This window comes from Cyprinodon tularosa, unplaced genomic scaffold, assembly GCF_016077235.1.
Source record: "Cyprinodon tularosa strain WSP-4 unplaced genomic scaffold, ASM1607723v1 ctg531, whole genome shotgun sequence".
Classification (NCBI taxonomy): domain Eukaryota; kingdom Metazoa; phylum Chordata; class Actinopteri; order Cyprinodontiformes; family Cyprinodontidae; genus Cyprinodon; species Cyprinodon tularosa.
In genome coordinates this window covers 940,939-961,350 of record NW_024039265.1, presented here as the reverse complement: position 1 = coordinate 961,350, position 20,412 = coordinate 940,939, and the positions used below count along the sequence as shown (strand labels likewise).

At 40.8% G+C, this 20,412-nt stretch overlaps 1 protein-coding gene across 5 annotated transcripts in view; it reads right to left on the bottom strand.

Annotated features, from left to right (window-relative positions):
- The window catches only part of wu:fj29h11 (protein NO VEIN), a 64,212-nt gene that overhangs the window by 31,453 nt on the left and 12,347 nt on the right, over positions 1–20,412 (bottom strand). For 3 of the 5 annotated variants that reach the window (XM_038304326.1, XM_038304331.1, XM_038304329.1), the window contains 15 exons: positions 16,493–16,579; positions 14,757–14,943; positions 14,332–14,669; positions 14,068–14,187; positions 13,797–13,994; positions 13,583–13,723; positions 10,896–11,156; positions 6,063–6,246; positions 5,811–5,977; positions 5,569–5,709; positions 5,317–5,498; positions 5,057–5,229; positions 2,591–2,815; positions 2,387–2,496; positions 1,034–1,249 (listed from right to left, as the gene is read on the bottom strand). In XM_038304326.1, coding sequence (XP_038160254.1) covers positions 1,034–1,249; positions 2,387–2,496; positions 2,591–2,815; positions 5,057–5,229; positions 5,317–5,498; positions 5,569–5,709; positions 5,811–5,977; positions 6,063–6,246; positions 10,896–11,156; positions 13,583–13,723; positions 13,797–13,994; positions 14,068–14,187; positions 14,332–14,669; positions 14,757–14,943; positions 16,493–16,579 — 2,730 coding nt within the window. The remainder of the gene's footprint in view (positions 1–1,033; positions 1,250–2,386; positions 2,497–2,590; positions 2,816–5,056; positions 5,230–5,316; positions 5,499–5,568; positions 5,710–5,810; positions 5,978–6,062; positions 6,247–10,895; positions 11,157–13,582; positions 13,724–13,796; positions 13,995–14,067; positions 14,188–14,331; positions 14,670–14,756; positions 14,944–16,492; positions 16,580–20,412) is intronic. The other 2 variants (XM_038304330.1, XM_038304332.1) reach the window with 2 other exon arrangements.

The following is a 20,412-nucleotide window of genomic DNA, read 5'->3' as shown; positions in this document are numbered from 1 at the left end:
ATGCCACCAATTCAATTCAATTAAGATTATTTATATAGCTCCAATTCACAATACATGTCATCTCAAGGCACTTTACAGTTCACCAGATCATACAGTCAAATTGATTCAAAGTTTTCTATCTAATCACCGTGCTTGATTGGGCAGCCAACTTGCCCAAAATGAGGGGTCAAGGAAATTATGGTTTCCATATCTCCCAGGCAGTACCAAAGGCTTATTGAGGCAATGCCACGTTCCATAGAGGCAGTGTTTATATCATATAAAAGTACCATATTTTGATTGATTCCACCTTCCACTGAGGCTACTCTGAAAGTGAGGTTCCTGGTTTCTTCATAATTTGCTTTTTAGTATCTTTTAGTCTATTTCATGTGGTCAGACTAGTTATTTTCTTGTAATCTAGGGGTCATTATAAGCAACGCTGTGTAATCTTTGACCAAAGTATTGGCTTACTTTGATGTATATTAAACTATTTTTAAGGTCAATATGCAGCATTTGCCATGTATCAATGATCTGTGTGGGATAGTCTTTTCAAAAATGTATCTATGTATTAAAAAATGTCAGATTCCATCACTAAACAAGTCTTATGACCCAAAGTGCTGCTTTACGGCAGTCTCAGCTCCCTTCAAGCTTATTAACTGTTTAAAGCCAAGTGTATCATATTTAATACATGAGTTTTTGACTCTGACATTGCAACATCAGTGCAGTGTTTTTGTTCTTGAAACCCTGACCTACACAATCAAACACATGCAGTGAACAGAAAACATAAAATATTATACAGAAATGCCTGTATCAAAATTGATCCAAATAGATGATCTAATTTACCTAAGTACCAGGAAACTGCTTAATTTCAAAAAGTGCAGCGTTAACAGAGGGGGGATTCGGGGTACAATAAATCTAGGAGTTGTAGGTCAAACACCGCCTGGTGGCTAGAGAGTACAGTGTTGTTTGATATGATAAGTGGGTGTAGTGAAATACAGGCCATTAGCTGATTAGCTCTCCAAGTTAAAAAGAGTAAACATTTTTCTTGCACTGTCACCTTGGTGTGATCCCGATGGGCTGAAAAACCATTACTGTTCAGGTTCTGCTGCGGGGTCAACTTTCTGTGGTAGTCTTTGACCCAATCCGTGATTCCCAGCAGGATGCCCAGCTGGTGCAGGCAGTTCAGATGTTTCGGGTCAGACTGAGCCACTGTGATCAGGACCTCTTTGGACTTGGCTTGGCCCAACACACGGGAGAAAGGCTCCAGGAACACCTGCGAGTTACATTCAAACAGAACAATAAGCTTCATATCTATACATCTACAAGAAGTGTAGGGGACTTACCTGAGGCAAGGTACTTATTCTACATTCACTCCACAAGCAGCAGGAGCAGCAAAAATGCGCATGCTGCTTAATTTTTAATACTTGTACAAGTTTAGTCCTGATGCACAGCTGAAGCAACTTTGCTGCTCTAGCTGAGCGGTTGAAAAGTGAGTCTGATGCATGTTGGGTGGAGCTACCCTATCCTTTCTTTGCCAGTAACAATGGCAGCTTTATATGCTGTGAAGTAGCTTGAACGTTTTTAAGTGAAAGAGTTCACCTGAAAACTTCATCTTTGCAGTCAGTTCATCCAGCTTACCATCCTGCCTTCACACCTAAAGCAGGACTCTGCTGCTTTAGGTGCAAACGTAGCATAAGAATTAAAGGTGGTGACAAGCTAGATGGTGATACATGGAGATGGTTCACCAACCAGAAAATGATACTAGAGATGTCCCGATCCAGGTTTTTGCACTTCCGATCCGATACCGATACTGGCCGATACCAGCCTATCCGAGCATGTATTTAAGTTTAAGTTAAAGTATTTAGCCTTAGTTGTAAGACTCATGTTGAAAAGGGTTTTAGTGCTCTTGATAACATCTAGCCAGCTAAATTAGGTGAGATTGAATAAAACACAATGCTTGGTAACATCAAACTTACCTGTTTATTAAGAGATAAACACAAACTGGACAAAATTATGAATAGCAATCTAATATTGCACAGTGAACAGTAAAACCGTAAACAGTTAAAGGTGCAAGTATTACTGTAAGTTTTAATAAAAATGCAAAACAGGGAAACACTGGCGCAAAAAAGTGGAATGGATCGTTTCAATCGGCGAAACTGGAAAATACGGACCGGATTTTTTTTTAAAACTGGATCGGCAGTCTGGATCGGCATTTTTTTTGCCAATACCGGCGTCCGGATCCGATCCACGTATCGGATCGGGACAAGCCTAAATGATACAACCTTGAAAAACCTGTCCTCGTGATTTTGTTCTTATTATTGCAATGTTTGGCAGCTATTATAATATGGTCTCTAAGAACTGATCCTAATCAGGTCTCTCCAATAATTCCCAGTGGCCAGTAGTTACTGACCTGCTGCAGAAGCGCCTGGCAGGTTCTCATGGGGATTTTTGTCAAACATTGCAGCAGAAAGTTAGCCACTCTGCTGTAACACCTCACATCCTCTTCCGCCTTGGACAGATCTGAGGAAACACGTTAATTTGCTTCCAAAACATGCAGCTGCAGGTAAAATCAAAGCTCTGCTTGGTTATTTTCTTCACCATGAAACCGACCTACCTTCTTTAGCAACGGCTGCTGCCAGGGAGTTCTGCATGTGATTGGCCAGGAGAGCTGTAGGAGCATTGTCGATCCCGTCGGCCACCACCATGGAAACCAGGTGGCCGGCTGTGCCCACAGGGTCCAGGGCCGCCACCGCTTTGCTGAAGTGTTTGTCCCCTGTGTCTGTGGTGATCCTCAGCAGCAAACCTGGTGATACCTCTAACACGGCCAGGCCGGTATTAGCTGTAAGAAGTAAAAAAATAAATAAAATGCATTTAATCTAAGAGAATGGGACTCTGTGTGATAAGCCAACACATAGCAATGCTTAATTATAAAGAGAAAAAGAATCGGTTTCACCATCTCTATCACCTTTCAAACTCATACAGACTGGACAGCATGTATAAATATATAATATATATAAACAATGGACCTCAAATCCTACCTAATCCAAACACAAGAATATGCTTTGATCGGAACCGTTCTGGTTCCAGCTGTCCAAGAGGAAGTGAATCCTAAGCAAAAGTCCAAAGTCTTAGCAGCTTCTAACAGATTTTTCTCTTGGATTTCCCTGTCATTAGCTCAATCATCTTCCCTTCAAACCTTAAAGGATTCCCCTACCTCATAGAAGGAAAGAATAAACACAACATGATGCTGCCATGCCTTATAGTAAGGTGTACAGTGTCTTTTTTTCACCAATAGGTGCATGTATATCATATTTTCTGCTTCCCCTACAATGCTGTAGAAAAGAACAAACAGAAATTTTCCAAAAGTGGCTTCTTTCTTCACATTGGTGTGAGGGGAAAAAAAAAAAGTCTTATATTACCATGAAATGAGCATCGGTGCTCTTTATTCAAGCAGTAATTGCTAATCTTTGCAAGGGAGAACATATAGTCTTCTCTGCCTGCTCGAGACAAGGTTTTCCTATGTAACCTTAAAGTCTGCAAAGCATAAATGTACAGGTCTCTACATTCAGTACAGCTAATCAAAACAAGCTACAGACAGTTGAAGAAAACATTAAAATGTTAAATAAACCTCCAGTCTAGAGGAGTTTTGCCTCTAACCTAAACATCTAAATCTGGTTTCAAAACTTTTTTAAAGGCATTAGCAAGATAAGACTCTCATCTGTCACCTTGAACCCCAGTCGGCTTCGGCAGATGGCCGCTCACACCGAGCCTGGTTCTGCAGGTTTCTTCCTGTTAAAAGGGAGTTTTTCCTCTCCACTGTCGCTACAAGCATGCTTAGTGTGCAGGATTGCCTCAAGTCAATTGCCGTTTCTCAATTCACAAGAACGCGAGTACGGACTTGTGTCCTCGCCAAGTATGCTCTTGAGAAGAACACAGTAAAGTATGGACATGGGGAAAATGGGAGCATGCAGCATAAATATGGCTCAATTGGAACAGAGGCGTACTTGTGATGTCACCACATGCTCGGCTCGTCTGGAGCTGCTTTTCACCTTCTGTTATTAGATAATAATATATTATGACATTTCATTTAGTGGGAGAAAAAAAAATTAATAGATAAACACAAATCAAATGAACATTTTGCCAAATAAAACAAAAAGCTCGCAATCAGAGCCAGCAGTACTTCACAAACAGCTATGCAGACCTCTGCAGACGGGCTAATGTTAGCCCTGGTTGCCGTTAGCCTCGGAGGTCCACTGCTTGCCATGGTTCGCTCAACGTCTGAACTTTTTTTTTTAATTAAGAATTAAATCAGTATATGGGCCATATAGGAACACTTAAAAGTATCATATTCTTGCCTCAAATGATCTTAAAACGTACTTTTATTGACTAAACAGCAACAGAAAAGAGAACTTTTAACTTAGTACTCTGAGCTTTGTGCGTGCTCTACTAGAAGCTGCTGCTGCCGCAGTGCGAAATGACCAATGAGTCGATGCATTCAACTGGTTTTTCTTAGATAGAAAACTTTGAATGAATTTGACTGTATGATCTAGTTGAATGAAAGTGCCTTAAGATGTCATGTGGTGTGAATTGGCATTATAGAAACAAACTGAATTGAATTGAATCTAGCCTTGTCTAGCAGGTGTTCTGCTTGAGTAAAAACTTTTGGTCAATAAAGAAAACAAAACAAGCTCACAATCACAGTTATTAATTCAATAACCTAACAGGAATTGAGTGTAAAATAATTTTTTCCATCATATTTATTGAGAAAATGTCAATTCTATAAAAAAATAATAGTCCTGCTAACAGAATTTCTCACCTGTGCTGTGAATGTCTTCAATCCCTGCAGAGCTGTTCCGAGATGTTCAAAACTTGGCATATGCTCTTAAATTACTAAACTACATACTAAATAATAGATATTGTTTGCACTAAAATATATATCCAGAGGCCTCAGAGTGGTGGGGATACAATATGAATGCATACAATGCAACCTGGTTTTTATTTTAAAGCATTTTCCACACTGTGCATCATTTTCGATCTGAACAAAACTTCATTAAAAGGTTCAAGATATAATGTTTTGTACCTGCGTTTCTCTCAATGAAGTCTTTTAAGGGGCCATAAGATGGTTTAAAGATCAGCTCCCATTGGCTCCAGGTGTTTAAATCCTCCAGCAGAGGGCAGGAAAGCAAGCTGGCCAGTGCCTGGGCTTTAGACATCTGACCCAGGCGTCCCACTGACTCATAGCCACTTTCAATACTGTTTAAGGTACAAAAAACAAACATAAGAGGTAAGTTGCAGCACTTTTTCTCGGTTGAGAAATTTCTGCGTAGCAACAACACCAACCTTGATTTGCTGTGTTTGGCCAGCAGAACAGACTCGTAGTATATGGGACTCAGTCCTCCTCCTCCAGCAAGCTCTCTTTGCCTCCTGACCAAGTCAGATAGATGCTGCAGCGTCCCATAGCCTAAGTCCCGACTATCCCGGACTCTGTAGTGGGACCTCAGGGCTGATTCAATGTGAGCAAGCTGAGAAAATACGTGAAGATATAAACGCTGATCTCTACCTTCACAGCAAGACGTGATATCAGGCACTCACTTCCTCTGGGTCAGTGGAGGATATGCTGCCGCACTGTTTAATGAATTCAAACACATCTTGTCTGGAGGGTCTGAAACCACTGCCTGTGACCTCAACACTAGTTCCCAGAAACAAAGCTGATCCCAGAGCTTCTTGCAGCAGCTGCACACAAACACAGACAGGTTGGGATGTTGTCCACAATTCTAAAAAGATTCTAAAGATTCACATTTTACCACCAGAGACACAGGAAATAGTATATGTACCTGGATGTGTTTGACCAGGAAGTTCAGGAAGGTTCCTTGTTTTAAGGAGAGGAAGTCTTTGATGTGAAAGTGTTCGGTCAGCTTCTTCTCCAGAGCAGCGATGTGTCCCAGACTGATGGCTGACTTCTGAGCTGCCAGGCTCTCTTTCAAATACTGCTTCACTTTGTCTGTAAGTTATAAATCACAGGAATCCATTCATTGTCAACTCAGGCTGAAATCAAGACTTTAATGTTTTATTTTCTCATTAGAAACCTTCACTGGGGAGGGTTGCTGCTGCTGAGTTGTCCACTGTTTTAGCCTCTGCAGCGGTTTTGGGGGTCTTGTCTTTGGGCACCAGATCAAGGGGAGCAGCCAAGGAGCCTCCACAGATAGCCAGCTGGAAAAGAGCTCTCGCCAGCCGATCAGACGACATCATACTCAGGAAGCTCTGGACTTGCTGCAAGGGTTCAAAGAAACATGGCTCTGTATCAGAAACATGACATAACCTCTGAATAGGCAGAGAAACAGGGCTGCTCGGTTAGACTGAACTGAACTGTAGTAATCCTTGCATGCAGGTAACTTCACAAGGGCCGATTATCCTCCCGCAGCATTGTGACGAAGTGAGCTTGTTGCAGATATTTTTGATTAATGCCAAATTTTGAAGCGTGGTCTGCGCTATGTTATGCCATGCCACGCCACAACGCAAGAGGGACTACCAGGAACTAGCTGTGGGTCTAGATACGGCCAAGGTGGTGAGGAAGTGGGGGCAAGTTTGTGCGACAACGGAAGAACATGAGGGCGAAAAAGAGCGGGAATCCAGGTGGGAAAAGGGTCCCAGCATTCTCTGGCACTTCACTCTTCTAGCTGATCCATCTTGACGAGTTGTTTTCCACAATGGCGGTCATACAAACAAAACAAGCTGGTAAGGTACCAAACAAGAAATACGCATAATGTAGAGAACGGATGTAGAATTGACCAATCAGAGGCCTCCTATCTGTCCTGGGTCAATGTTGGAGAGGAGCAGCAGAGTTGCCCCCGCCTCTTCTGTGGAACGCAGACAACCTGGTTTCTGAGTATAAATCAGCCTGAAGACTGTGTAAAGTAGAAATAACTGTGTGTTCTTGGTTTGTCACACTACAAAAATATGTTGTATTAATCACCCATCCGATTTACCGTATTTTCACGACTATAAGGCGCACATAAACGTCTTTTTTCCCCTCAAAATGTGCGGTGCGCCCTATGGTGCGGTGCGCCCTATGTGTGTTACAACTGCGACTTTTGAGACCACCTCATTGAGGAGATGATAAAAGAGTGGCTGAATGTAAGGAGACCAGGTGTTTTTTTTTCCACTCATCACCAGACCATCGCTGTTAATCTGACTCCATGCGTGCCCATCTCACAGCTGATGTGAAAAACATGGTGAAACAAATTAATGCTGTGCTCGCTGTGAACCGGACGCAGCAGGTGCAGCAGAAGCAGCGAGTTTACATGCAAAGTCAACGGTTGACGAGCGTATAGACGCAGCAAAAGGTCCCGCAGCGCGTTTTGAGCGAGTCGGGAGCGCACCGCCAACGCGCTGCTGCTGCTCGAGATGGAAAAAATTGAAGTTTTGCTGCTGGAAGCGCCGCATCAACCAATCAGAGAAGCTGATCTGGGAGCTGGCTGTGAGACGACACATCGCTCTGATGACATATGATTTTAAAGCAAATGAAAGGGCTGGATGGATGAGGAGATGATGAAAGCGTGGCTGAGGGAGGTGTAGGCTATGTGAGGAGACCAGGTGGTTTTTTTCCACGCATCACCATCGCTTTTAATATGTGACTCCATGCTTGCCCATCTCACAGCTGATGTGAAAAACATGGTGAAAAAAAATAAACGCTGTGCTCGCCGTTATCTCGGGGGTCTGACAAAGGAACTTCAACCGCTCGACATCGGTGTGAAGCGGCCGTTCAAAGTAAGGCTGCGAGCGGCGTGGGAGCGATGGATGACCGACAGAGACCACAGTTTCAGGATAAGTGGAAGGCAGCGCCGGGCAAGTTACGCCACCGTTTGCGGATGGATTGTAGATGCTTGGACGAACGTGTCTGCTGGCTCTGTTGTTTGAGCTTTCGCAAAATCCGGCATTATTTCTGAGGAGCCGCCCGGCACGGAAAGTGACTCTGACAGCGAAGAAGGGGAAATTGGCATGTCTGATTTAGCGCAGCTGTTTAATTCAGAAACAGAGGATGATGACTTTGATGGGTTCGATTAATACTTTGTAATAAATACATGAATAAAGCACAATCATACTCAGTTTTGCTCCCGCTCTATTTTTCTACCTGAAAACTTAATTCAACAGCAGCCTCCGGGCCGTGTCTCCTCCTCTTCACCGCGGTGGCTGGCAGGTGTTTTTTCATCTAAATAATCTAAATCTTGCAGCTATATTTGCTGTGATCAGTGGGAATAAAGTAGTTTTAATATGTTTTTAAGTGAGAAAGTCCACCTGAAAACTTCATAATTGCAGTCAGTTCATCCAGATTATCTATTTCTGTCGGAGGCGCTCAGACCCCCAACATACCAGCGGTGCGCCGACAGGAGAAATCCTTTCATCAGCAGCCTCTAGGCTGGGCAGCCTCCAGGTTCACCGGCGGCTGGCAGGTGTTTTTCATCTAAATAATTTTAACTGCAGGCACCAGGATACCGGTAATAAAAGCGAACATATTCCGTCGGCAGGTTTCAGGATTTTAAGTTAATTTAGGAGTGACCACAGCGCTGTGTCATCTGCGATGTGTCTGTCTCACGGCCAGCTGCCAGGTTTGATTAATGCTTTGTAATAAATACATGAATAAAGCACAGTCATACTCAGTTTTGCCCCCGCTGTATTTTTAAATACGCAGTAGAGGTATTTAAAGTTAGTAGAGGACATGTACCTGTATATAAAAAACGCGCCCTATAGTCCGGTGCGCCTTATGTGTGTGTTAAATACAGAAATGGGACACATAACTGAGAGTGTGCCTTTTAGTACGGTGCGCCTTATGGTCGTGAAAATACGGTAAATGATTAAAAATACTTCTGGTGAGACGTAACAGATTCACTTCTTCTTTTGACTGCTGGCCTACGTTCTGTGGAGCTGCTCAGGCTCTCTCCGTCTGAGCTTAAGTATCTTTTCTACAATAACTCTAACTTTCCAGTAGCACTTTTAAACTTGGCTTGTACAGCTGCACTTTTCTATCAGACGGCTTGATGCATTCACAGGTTTTTTTATTTCCAGTAGTGAGGGATAGCTGGCCTAGGCTAGTTGTACGCAACCGGTGTATTCTGGCCTTAAGGATATGTGAAGGTCCTTTCCAGGTTAATTACAACACTGTGAACGATAGTATTGGATCTCCTACTGTATTTGGGAGGATTTTTCTTGTTTCTCTTCAGCTGCAGGACAAATGGCCTCACATTCAACCCTTTACTTCAACCAATAACTTAGGCTCAAATCGCTGACCCCAATGTACCCAACATCAGATTTGCAGCTGATCATCAAGGTCTTTCCCTCTTAGTGCTGTGTTGACAACAGACTTGAACGGTCCAGAGGACATTTCTATCTCAGTTTTAGATGATTTCATACACTTGCAGAGAAGGCAAACCTTTCACAACATGGAGGATACCACAAGCTGCACCAGAAACAGGCTGGATTTCTAACAGTATTAATAATAATCCCCCCCACATAAACCTAGAAGCTTCCATCATGAGTTAATTTGTCTAATTAAAAGCGAGGCAGCATGTTCCAGTTAAACCCAGCAGTCTGCGAATCTCATTAAGGATTATGAGATGATGGGTGGGATCTTTTTGATGAGCTTGGCTCTCATGTTGGAAGTTTTTTTTGTTAACCGCGAACATTTCTAAGTGTCTGGCACCCACCTTTTTTTTATTTAAATTTTTATTTGATTTTACAACTTTTAACATGAACACTTCAACTGCAGTAGTCATGTAACTTACATCCTTGCATATTTTACGGGCCCATAACATATTTAAAAACCAAAACAAAGCCTGTAGGTAAGATGTGCAAAATAAAAACATAATAAACATATATATATAAGAAAAGGCAGAAATGTTATCCCAGTCGCATTTATAACTAGTCAACAATCTGCCCCGAGGATTCATTAAAAGTATTATAGTCATCATTTATTCTAGACATTTTTTCATCTGAAACTATTTTGAATATATCGTCTTTCCGCTTTTACGCACACTCAGTGCATAGTGCATCCAGACACCCAGAATTACTCTTGCTGATGTTATTAGCCCAACTTTTACAACCACATACTCAGATTTCCTTTATCCTGGAATCAGAGATTTATCACCCAACCAACTTAACCTCGTTGACTTTAGTATGGTCACGCCAATACATGTGCCAATTTGATCTAATACTTGCACCCAAAAAGGGTAGATCTTATTGCATTCCTGGACAGCATGTATAAACGTTCCTGTGACTGATTAACATTTCCAACAGTTACCATTTGTCATAATCCCCATTCTTTAAGTGTAGAGGGGGTTAGATACCACCTATGTGTTAATTTATACCGAATAAATTTCCCCTTGGCCTCCTTTACAAATTTACAAGAATTTAAAAATATTTTATCCAATTTGTCCTTATTTATGGTAAACGCCTAATCATTTTGACAAATAGTTCTTAAAACAATCCACTGGACTCTGTTTCCAAGTTTGAAGATGTTTTGCTTCCCATCCAGGAAGGTTTTTCTTAGGTTCTTGCATATTCCCTTTCTTAAATTATTAAACTATTTGTATAACAATGCTGCCCTTTGTCCCCCAATGGACAATTTACAGAAGTCCATAACTGGATTTACCTCCTGTGTAATATTTTTTTTGGTAGTAGAGTTCCTCAACTGCAAATACCTCCAAAAGTTACAATTTTTTCCAGACTATAATTTAGTATCAAATACTCAAAAGACATAAGCACCTCATCTTTATAGAGGTCACCAATTATTTGTATTTCTTTGTCAATCCACTCCTTCCAATAGAATGCTCTTTCCCCAATCCGTAACGCCGAGTTATGCCACCATGATGCATATAACTCTAACTTTATGCAATTCTCTCCATACATGTTCCTCTGGCACCCACCTTTGACATCCTGGTGCTAAACACTTCCGTGGCGTTTGACAGGACCTCCAGTACCACATCCGCTGCTGGCATGGAGGCGTACTTTTTCCTGAGATCAGAGTTTCCTACAGAGGAGAAAGAACCTGCGCCCTGCATTGGTTCTAAAATGCTCTTCTTGACTTTTTTCAGTCGATCCATGGTTTCTTCCTCAAACTCTCTCTGGATCACCTCTCTGGCTCGCTCCAAAATGCCTTGCTCGCATCGGCTCACCTTAATCAGGCTCTTTAGAGGACACAGAAAAAAAGTTTTGAATTAGACCGGATTATGTATATGATACAGGAATGTTTTTAGTTTTTAGTAATCTGTTACACTTAATTCTGCTTCCATTTTCTTCCTGCTTCAATTTCTTAAAATTGAATTGAACTGATAGACTGTATTGATCTCTTAAGTGGAGATAGTCAATAGTCAAAATGAAGGTGCCAAAAGGAGAAAAAGGTGCATGGGGTATATATATATTATACAATAAAAAAGAAAATCCCTTTATTGTACCACAATTGGGAAATTCTGGTGTTACAACAACAAAAAGATTGTAGAAAAAAAATGGTCACACAAATGCAGACACACACACACATATAAATATATATATATATGTGTATTAGGGGTGAAACGGTTCACAAAATCCACGGTTCAGTTCGGTTCACGGTTTCGTGGTCACGGTTTTCGGTTCAGTTCGGTATATGTTGATTGTTAGCCTGACATTAGGGGTGTAAATCACATCCATCATGGCGATTCGATTCAGTATCGATTTCCTGACCCAACGATTCGATTATTTTCGATACTCAAGAATACACCACGATTCGATTCGTTTCGATTAATTGGTTAATTTTTTTTTTTTTTTTTTAAACACCTTACAGGCTAAACAAAGTTTCAAGTTTGAAATAGATCAATGAAAGCTGTAATATCATTATGCATTTTCTTTAGAAACAACAGCAAATAACAGAAGTAGAAAAGTTGCATCAAAAAATACTGCAAAAATACTGCACAATATCAGTGTAATGAGTTCAATGCAATACCTCGGCTCCAGAGAAACTGTCCAACATATTTTTTTAGAATGTAATAAATATACTCAGGAAAGAGAGATGTTGCGTAGAGAGTTAGACAGGAATAAAAATAAACTAGATATAAGGGAATTGTTTCAAAAATCATCTGGGGATGTAGTTTTTGGTAGTATTTTTAATTTTCTAAGAAGAACGGGTATTTTAGGGAGAATATAATAGTTTGTCTGGTCCATACTCCATTCTGGAAGGTGGCGGTAATGCACCTATAAGTTGTTTGCCAACCGCCATTAAAAAAAAAGAAGAAGAAGTGACGACGTCACCGCCCCCTTGAGAGAAGCTCCGCTGCACCTCTCCTAGATTGTAGCTGACCGCAAACAGTGCAGCAGACAGGAGGCCGGCTTGATTTGTTTTTATGACCGAAATTGCGGAAAACAACTCGTGAAGTTTGACCCGCTAGAAGAGCGAGGTGCGCGAGAACGCTGGGACCCTTTTTCCAGCTGGATCTCCGCTCTCTTTGGCCCTCATGTCCCTCCGTCGTCGGACTAAACTTGTCCCCACTTCCTCACCGCCTCGGCCGTATCTATACCCACAGTGTGTAGCTCAGACCACGCTTCAATACTGAGCATAATTTAAAAATGTCTGTGTGAAGCTTGCTGCAACACACTGCTGTAAGAGTATAACCAGGAAGCGTGGTAGGAGGGCAAAATAGGTTTAGCGGCACCGCAGGGAGGGAGGGAGAATTACGCCCAGGAGCAAATGGATGAAAATAGACCGGAGAAAAAAAAAACATGAATCGAATATCTTGCGGACGTATCGATGCATCGGATCGTCGGCTTTTGGATCGATGCATCGATACAAAACGATTATTATTTACACCCCTACCTGACATGTTGGTCGTATTGCTGTTAGCATAAACAAAACGTGTTGCACAATGATTGCACACTGTTGCACTTTTATCTACAACTTTCTTTCCGCCGTCATCGTAGGTCACTCTAAATGCAAAGTGGTCCCATACAGCAGACCTATAAAGTGCTGCTGGCGCGTCTTCCAACACCTGTTCTTTCCCACTCACCATACCCACACAAAACTCCTCAACAACTGATTATTTTCTGCTACACCCGGCTACGCTGCTTCGCTTCTTCTTCTTCTTGCTTACTACTGGTGGTTGGCTTTGGTCGCAGTACCGCCACCTTCTGCTCTGGAGTGTAAGCACTTTGCCTATGAGAAAAAGGAGCAGCGCACGAACCGAACGCAACACACGCGAATCGAACCGAGACAGTCGAACCGAATGGTTCGGACGGTTTTCATAAATCGTCCCATCCCTAATATATATATATATATATATATATATATATATATATATATATATATATATATATATATATATATATACATATATACACTTACTGCACTTGGGATTTAAATATAAACATTTTCATCTAGTGACTAAACTTTTTTCTAAAAATCTTTTCTAATCCAATAAAATATTTTTCTCTGACTGGTTTTAAAATCTTTAGTCCAAGCTGATAACAAGGTCTACCAAAGAAAAGGTTTTATTAAAAAAACCCAGAAAACCCACATCCTGTCAGATGAAGACGGCGATTAGTCAACCGTTTATTTATCCTTACTGCAGAACATCGGGTGTCTTACCGAAATGGGCAAACCAAAGCCGTTTATCCGGATCCCCAGCTCGTATGGAGATTCACAGTTGTAATGATCAGCCAGGTGCTGCAAAAACTCAGCCAGGTCTAACCTCTGCTTTGAATGTCTCTTCCTAAAAACGTTAATTTGCTGAAAAAGAAGAAGAAGCAGCGACGTCAGGCATATCTGATGTTACCTTTAATTCGGGTTAACTGAGCCTTACCTTTAAGATGTCTACGGTCTCGATCTCATAGATGTCGTCATCTCTGGTGTCACTGTCAATCTTGAACATGCGATGCACAAGAGGAAGCTTGCAGAGGGGCCCCATGTTCAGCTCCTCAAAGCGCTTCTTGTCCTTCATACCTGCTAGCGACTGACCAAGCTCGTACAGCGTGCAGATGGACGTCACCGCCTCACTAGCCTTAAGTTAAAAGCAAGAAAGATCTCAGCACGGCAGCATAACACTGGAACATTTAGGACACCTATCTACCCACCTCTATGAACATGTTGATCTCTCTTGTGAGGTACAGAAGATTATGTAGAGCTGGAACGGCCTTTGGGTGTAGCTTTCTAGGGTCTAAAGAAGGATTCATTTGACAAACTCTGGATATCACCTAGAAGAAAGAGCAAATAAATAAAGTTTTATTTCTTCTCTTCCGTTTATATCAAATGTCTGATTTAAATAATAGAAACAAATAAATCCTAATCATTGTCTTTCCTTCCACCAAAGGGATTTCTTTTATATTGTTCCACCTCACCTTCTCCTTTGTGACAAGCTCCCCCTCAGAGGCGATTTCTCGTATCACGCTTTCCGTCATGCTGTTGATCCATTCCGGATCCATGGCTCTGTTCCTCCCTTTGGCCCTTTCACCCTCATCCATCTCCATGGCTTCCACGGCCCTCATGTTGCCCCCATGGACCTCCCTCTGCTGGGCATGAAACCGTTCCCTGAAGACAGGTGCGACGGCCTCTTTCTGACTGGCTTCTTTTGCTTTGGTTTTCTTTTCTTTGGTCTCTCCAGTGCTTGCTCCCAGCTTTGGGAAGTCTTCTGCAAGTCCAATCTCTTCTTCAGCATTCTTTGTAATATGTTGTGCTGCTGTAAGAAAGAAAGAAAGCAAACATTTATCTTTTAGTTAGAGGTAATAGAAATATGGATTATGATAAAAAAAAATGTGTTGGTTACCTTGGGTTGTCTGCCATGCGTTAGTTTTGGGTTTTGCTGCTGATTCAGCTTCAGCCGGTAGCTTCTGCACTTCCCTGTCATACAGGGACATGTACTGCTGGAATGGAAGTGGTTCGCCATATAACTGAGAGTATCCCATTTGGAGCTGCTCCATTGTGGGAACTAGTGGCTGAAATGCCTTTATTACCTGAAACACATCAGTACAACGCTTATTCAGATAAAGTACCCCATACATTTACAAAAACACAGTCTCTAGGTGAATTAAGAGTCCCATCTATCATTATAAGGATATTCTACAGTAAACCCAATAGGGGAAAAAACCTCTATGTTGAGACATATTTTTTTTTTTTAAGAACTATACATAATTGGAATCCCAAATATTTTCCTTTAATTTACCAGCAAATTTCATCTATGCTTCTACTTTCAATTTATTCGGGAACTTCTAAATATTAATTCATGACTTTCTGTTTTCCTGGGGTTTAAAATGGCGGGCACGTAGGTCTGCTCCACCTTCCTACTCTTCAAAATAGGAAACAAAACAATGCACACCATTCATCACATATTGAAGTTACCAAGGAAGGACAGGGATACAGTAATATACTACTTGGCCAACATCACTAAAATCTATGGTTAGGTAATAATATCAAGGTTTTAGTTTAAAAGGACTGTATGGATCAAGGTTGGAAATGATCCTATAACAAGAAAACTCATTGAACAGTAAGAAGGCTTGTCATTATGCAAAAAAATGAAACAGAAATTATCAATGAAATTGTATGTTTTAGTATTTAGGCAAGCTTATTTATATTTACTATTTATTTATCGCATTCAGTGGGAAGAAAAATATAAGGGTTGTACATGACCGAAAAAAGAAAGAAAAAGAAGAGTACTCAGTAGTGGCGTAAAGGAGAAACAAATAATTAAAGAGACTAAAGGTGAATAATCAAAATAAGACATAACATAAAAAGTTATAAAAAAAAAAAAAATAGAACACAGCTTAGACCTGGAAATGAACTAATAGTAATTAGATAGCATAGTCAAAGGCCGCTCTAAACAAACATTTTTTATTTTAGCATAAGAACCTAAAGCGCAAAGAGCATAACAACCCAAAGCTTCTTCTCCATGTGTGGTTCTGGATTTGCAGAGTAGACTTGCTTCAGTACACTGAGAGCTCTGGATCAGGCTTTTAGCTAATTATATTTTATAGGTTGTACACCTCGGAGTATCACATCTTTAAGCTGTATTTGGCGTAGGGGGGTCTGAGGGTATCCTCCTCCAGAAAATGTATGAAATTAGAGTCTCTGAAATGCTATTTTCTGCATTTTGTGGCAGCTAACTTTTTGTCTTTGTTCCAACACTACTTTTGTCCAGATTACGGAAGTATGTGTGCTTGACTAGAGGTGTAAATTTCATAAGACATGAGATCCTTTTTTTTACAATATTGTGTTTAATTGGTTAATTCAACAATCAGAAAGCATAGTACTAAGTTAACACCGCGATACAAGCAGAAAAAAAGCATCTGCCGCTTCGTTTTTGATGCTTGTAAACATTAAGGTCAGACTAACTCAAGAGCATCCTTGATGCTCCTCAAGCGCGTCAACTAAAGTGTATCCAGATGTGTCTGATGCTTCTGCTGCTCCTGTGTTCAATGGCAGAGTTGCTTTGCTATATTTGCTGTGATCAGTGGGTAAAAAGTTTTAATACATTATTATGCGAGAAATTCTCAGACCCCCACATACCGGTGTTGCACTGCTACTGGGAATCCCCGGCAGCAGCTGCCTCAGGCCTGGTCCCCTCTTGGGGGTTTCCGCTACAGTTCGTGGCGACTGAAAGTAGATATTAGTGTTTTTGAGATATGTGGTACAAACTGCAGGCACAGGAATAAAAAAGCGACCATATTTTTCTAGCAGATTTTGACATTTGAAGTGAATTGAGGAGTTATTTATCTGTTTCATTGGGGCAGTGCTGTATTTATCTCCCTGCAACTCGCAGATCAGCTTCTCTGATTGGTTGATGTGACGGGTTGAGCAGCAAAAGTAAATTTTTTCCTACTCCAGCATCTGCTGTTTTTGAAATGTTGAACATTTGAGTGACGTTTCTAGGGGAAAAACAGGGAGTACAATTTTTATAATACAGGCCGTACACATTTCTAGCTAAAAACCTGGTCTGGATGATATACTGACAACAGTTCTGTGATGTATTTTGGAGCTAAGCTATTCAGTGATTTATAGACTAACAGAAGCAACTCTCTGAAATACGATGACTGAGTGCAATGACTTTAGAACTGAGCTGATGCGCTCTACTTTTCAGCTTTAGTGAGGATGCTGGTAGGGCATTCTCTATCAACTGCAGCTGTCTGATCAAATTTAAGGCAGACCTGTGAAGACATTGTTGCTGTAATTCATTAATTAAAAAAGATCAGCACATGTTTTACTTTTTCAAGATCCTACTGAGAATTTTTTCCTTTTATCCTGGAGGGGATAGTAGGCCAAGCTAGTTACTGTCTTTATGAGCCTCTGAAGGTTCAGATCTGAGTCCACTGCTGCACCTAGATTTACAGCCTAATTTGTGGTTTCTGGCTGTATTTACTGAATCTGTGTGTTTACTTTTAAATGCTCTTCCTTTGGTCTAAAACTATTACTTCAGTTTCATTTTGATTCAGCGGAAGAAAGTTTTGTCCCATTCAGTGTAACCTGATGTGTCGTCTGCATAGTTATGGTAACTGACGTTGTTGTTTATTACCGTTTGAGTTATGGGGAGCATGTAGATATTAAATAAGAGGGGCTCTAAGATGGACCCTTGGGGAACGCCATATACGATTTTTCTGGCCTGTTACCTTAGGGTTCTTGCTGCCATACTTTAGCGTACTGGACCGGCACACTGAAATGTGTCTTTGCTAAGCTGAAAATTAGGCGGCTACACAAATTTTCTATGAGTATATCAGCCCCTTGAATTAACTATGTTGTCTTTGTGTCATCTTTATCATGTCAATAGACAATGATAAAGCAATATTAGCCTGGAGAATCTTCCCAATAAAACAATCAGCAGCCCATATCGGTATTAATTAACTGACATTAAAATAATTGCTATTAACTTCACCCTTTAAAAAAACTATAAGTAGATAGACATATTAAAAGCACGATATCCAGACATAAATCCTCAATCCGCTAGAAGACCTGATATTAAGAGAGCAGAAGAGTAAGGACCAACGGCCCGTATACATATTATAATTTCAGTACGACGTTAACCATCTGCTATGAAAGCGTTTTTACAGATTTTAAGCAATAATAATTAAGGATAAAGCAAAAGTACTTAAAACGTCAGCAATGTTTCAATGCCTGTAAAGTTCCAGTAACCTGTCAATCTCATAATTGACCAAAGATATGTCAAGATGATCTTACCAAATCCTTTCACAACAATAATTAAATGGATTGAGCCTTAAAAAAAAGTGCTCATTTACATCTGCAATATGAAAGCAGTTTTAAAGTAATTCTTGATACATTTTTGTTTATATCACATTTTATGAAAGTAAGAAACAAAATTTCCTACTTCAGCTCTTTAGGTGTACAGGTGCTGGTCATAAAATTAGAATATCATGAAAAAGTACATTGATTTCAGTAATTCCATTTAAAAAGTGAAACTTGTATATTATATTCATACATTACATACAAACTCATATATTTCAGATGTTTATTTTGTTTAATTTTGATGATTACAAATGACAACAAATGAAAATCTCAAATTCATCATATCAGAAAATTAGAATATTGTGAAAAGGTTCAAAATTGATGGCCCCTGGTGCCACACTCTAATCAGCTAATTAACTCAAACCACCTGCAAAAGCCTTTAAATGGTCTTTCAGTCTAGTTCTATAGGCTACACAATCATGGGGAAGACTGCTGACTTGACAGTTGTCCAAAAGACGACCATCGACACCTTGCACAAGGAGGGCAAGACACAAAAGGTCATCGCTAAAGAGGCTGGCTGTTCACAGAGCTCAGTGTCCAAGCACATTAATAGAGAGGCGAAGGGAAGGAAAAGATGTGGTCGAAAAAAGTGTACAAGCAAGAGAGATAACCGCACCCTGGAGAGGATTGTGAAACAAAACCCCTTCAAAAATGTGGGGGAGATTCACAAAGAGTGGACTGCAGCTGGAGTGAGTGCTTCAAGAACCACCACACACAGACGTATGAAAGACATGGGTTTCTGCTGTCGCATTCCTTGTGTCAAGCCACTCTTGAACCACAGACAGCGTCAGAAGCGTCTTGCCTGGGCTAAAGAGAAACAGGACTGGACTGCTGGTGAGTGGTCCAAAGTCATGTTCTCTGATGAAAGTAAATTTTGCATTTCCTTTGGAAATCAAGGTCCCAGAGTCTGGAGGAAAAGAAGAGAGGCACTTCATCCACGTTGCTTGAAGTCCAGTGTAAAGTTTCCACAGTCAGTGATGGTTTGGGGTGCCATGTCATCTGCTGGTGTTGGTCCATTGTGTTTTCTGAGGTCCAGGGTCAACGCAGCCACATACCAGGAAGTTTTAGAGCACTTCATGCTTCCTGCAGCTGACCAACTTTTTGGAGATGCAGATTTCATTTTCCAACAGGACTTGGCACCTGCACACAGTGCCAAAGCTACCAGTACCTGGTTGAAGGACCATGGTATCCCTGTTCTTAATTGGCCAGCAAACTCTCCTGACCTTAACCCCATAGAAAATCTATGGGGTATTGTGAAGAAGAAGATGCAATACACCAGACCCAACAATTCAAAAGAGCTAAAAGCCACTATTAGAGCAACCTGGGCTATCATAACACCTGAGCAGTGCCACAGACTGATCGACTCCATGCCACGCCGCATTGCTGCAGTAATACAGGCCAAAGGAGGCCCAACTAAATACTGAGTGCTGTACATGCTCATACTTTTCATGTTCATACTTTTCAGTTGGCCAACATTTCTATAAATCCTTTGTTTTTATTGGTCTTCAGCAATATTCTAATTTTCTGATATGATGAATTTGAGATTTTCATTTGTTGTCATTTGTAATCATCAAAATTAAACAAAATAAACATCTGAAATATATGAGTTTGTATGTAATGTATGAATATAATATACAAGTTTCACTTTTTAAATGGAATTACTGAAATCAATCTACTTTTTCATGATATTCTAATTTTATGACCAGCACCTGTATTTTATCAATAAAATAAAAATATATATACCAGAGGTCAGGGATTAGGTGACCCCCCTACAGGCTAATCCGGACCCAACCTGATTTAAAACATTTATAAATTACAGCATGTTGTCCGTCTACAGTGTCTAACTTCACTTGCACCTCTTCTCCTGGTAATATGGTAAAGCCGTCCGGAGCGCAGAGACCAGGCTACACAAGATACAAATTAGCCAATGAGCTGCTGTCAGTCTGGGTTGCTGCTGCTGCTACTTTTAGACACAGTAGGAAAACCTTTGGAAACCCAGGCGATGGGAAAGAAGGAGAAGATGATAAGAAAAAGAGAGCAGAGAAAGTGTGGACTGCTGGAAGAAGCAAGGTGAACTGGTGACAGAAAAGTAAAATGGCGGGCTCAAAGTTGACCCTGCACATTTAAAGTATGTTTGGCTCAACCTGCTGCTGTGAAGCAGGATTCTCCACCATGAACAGAATCAAAAATAA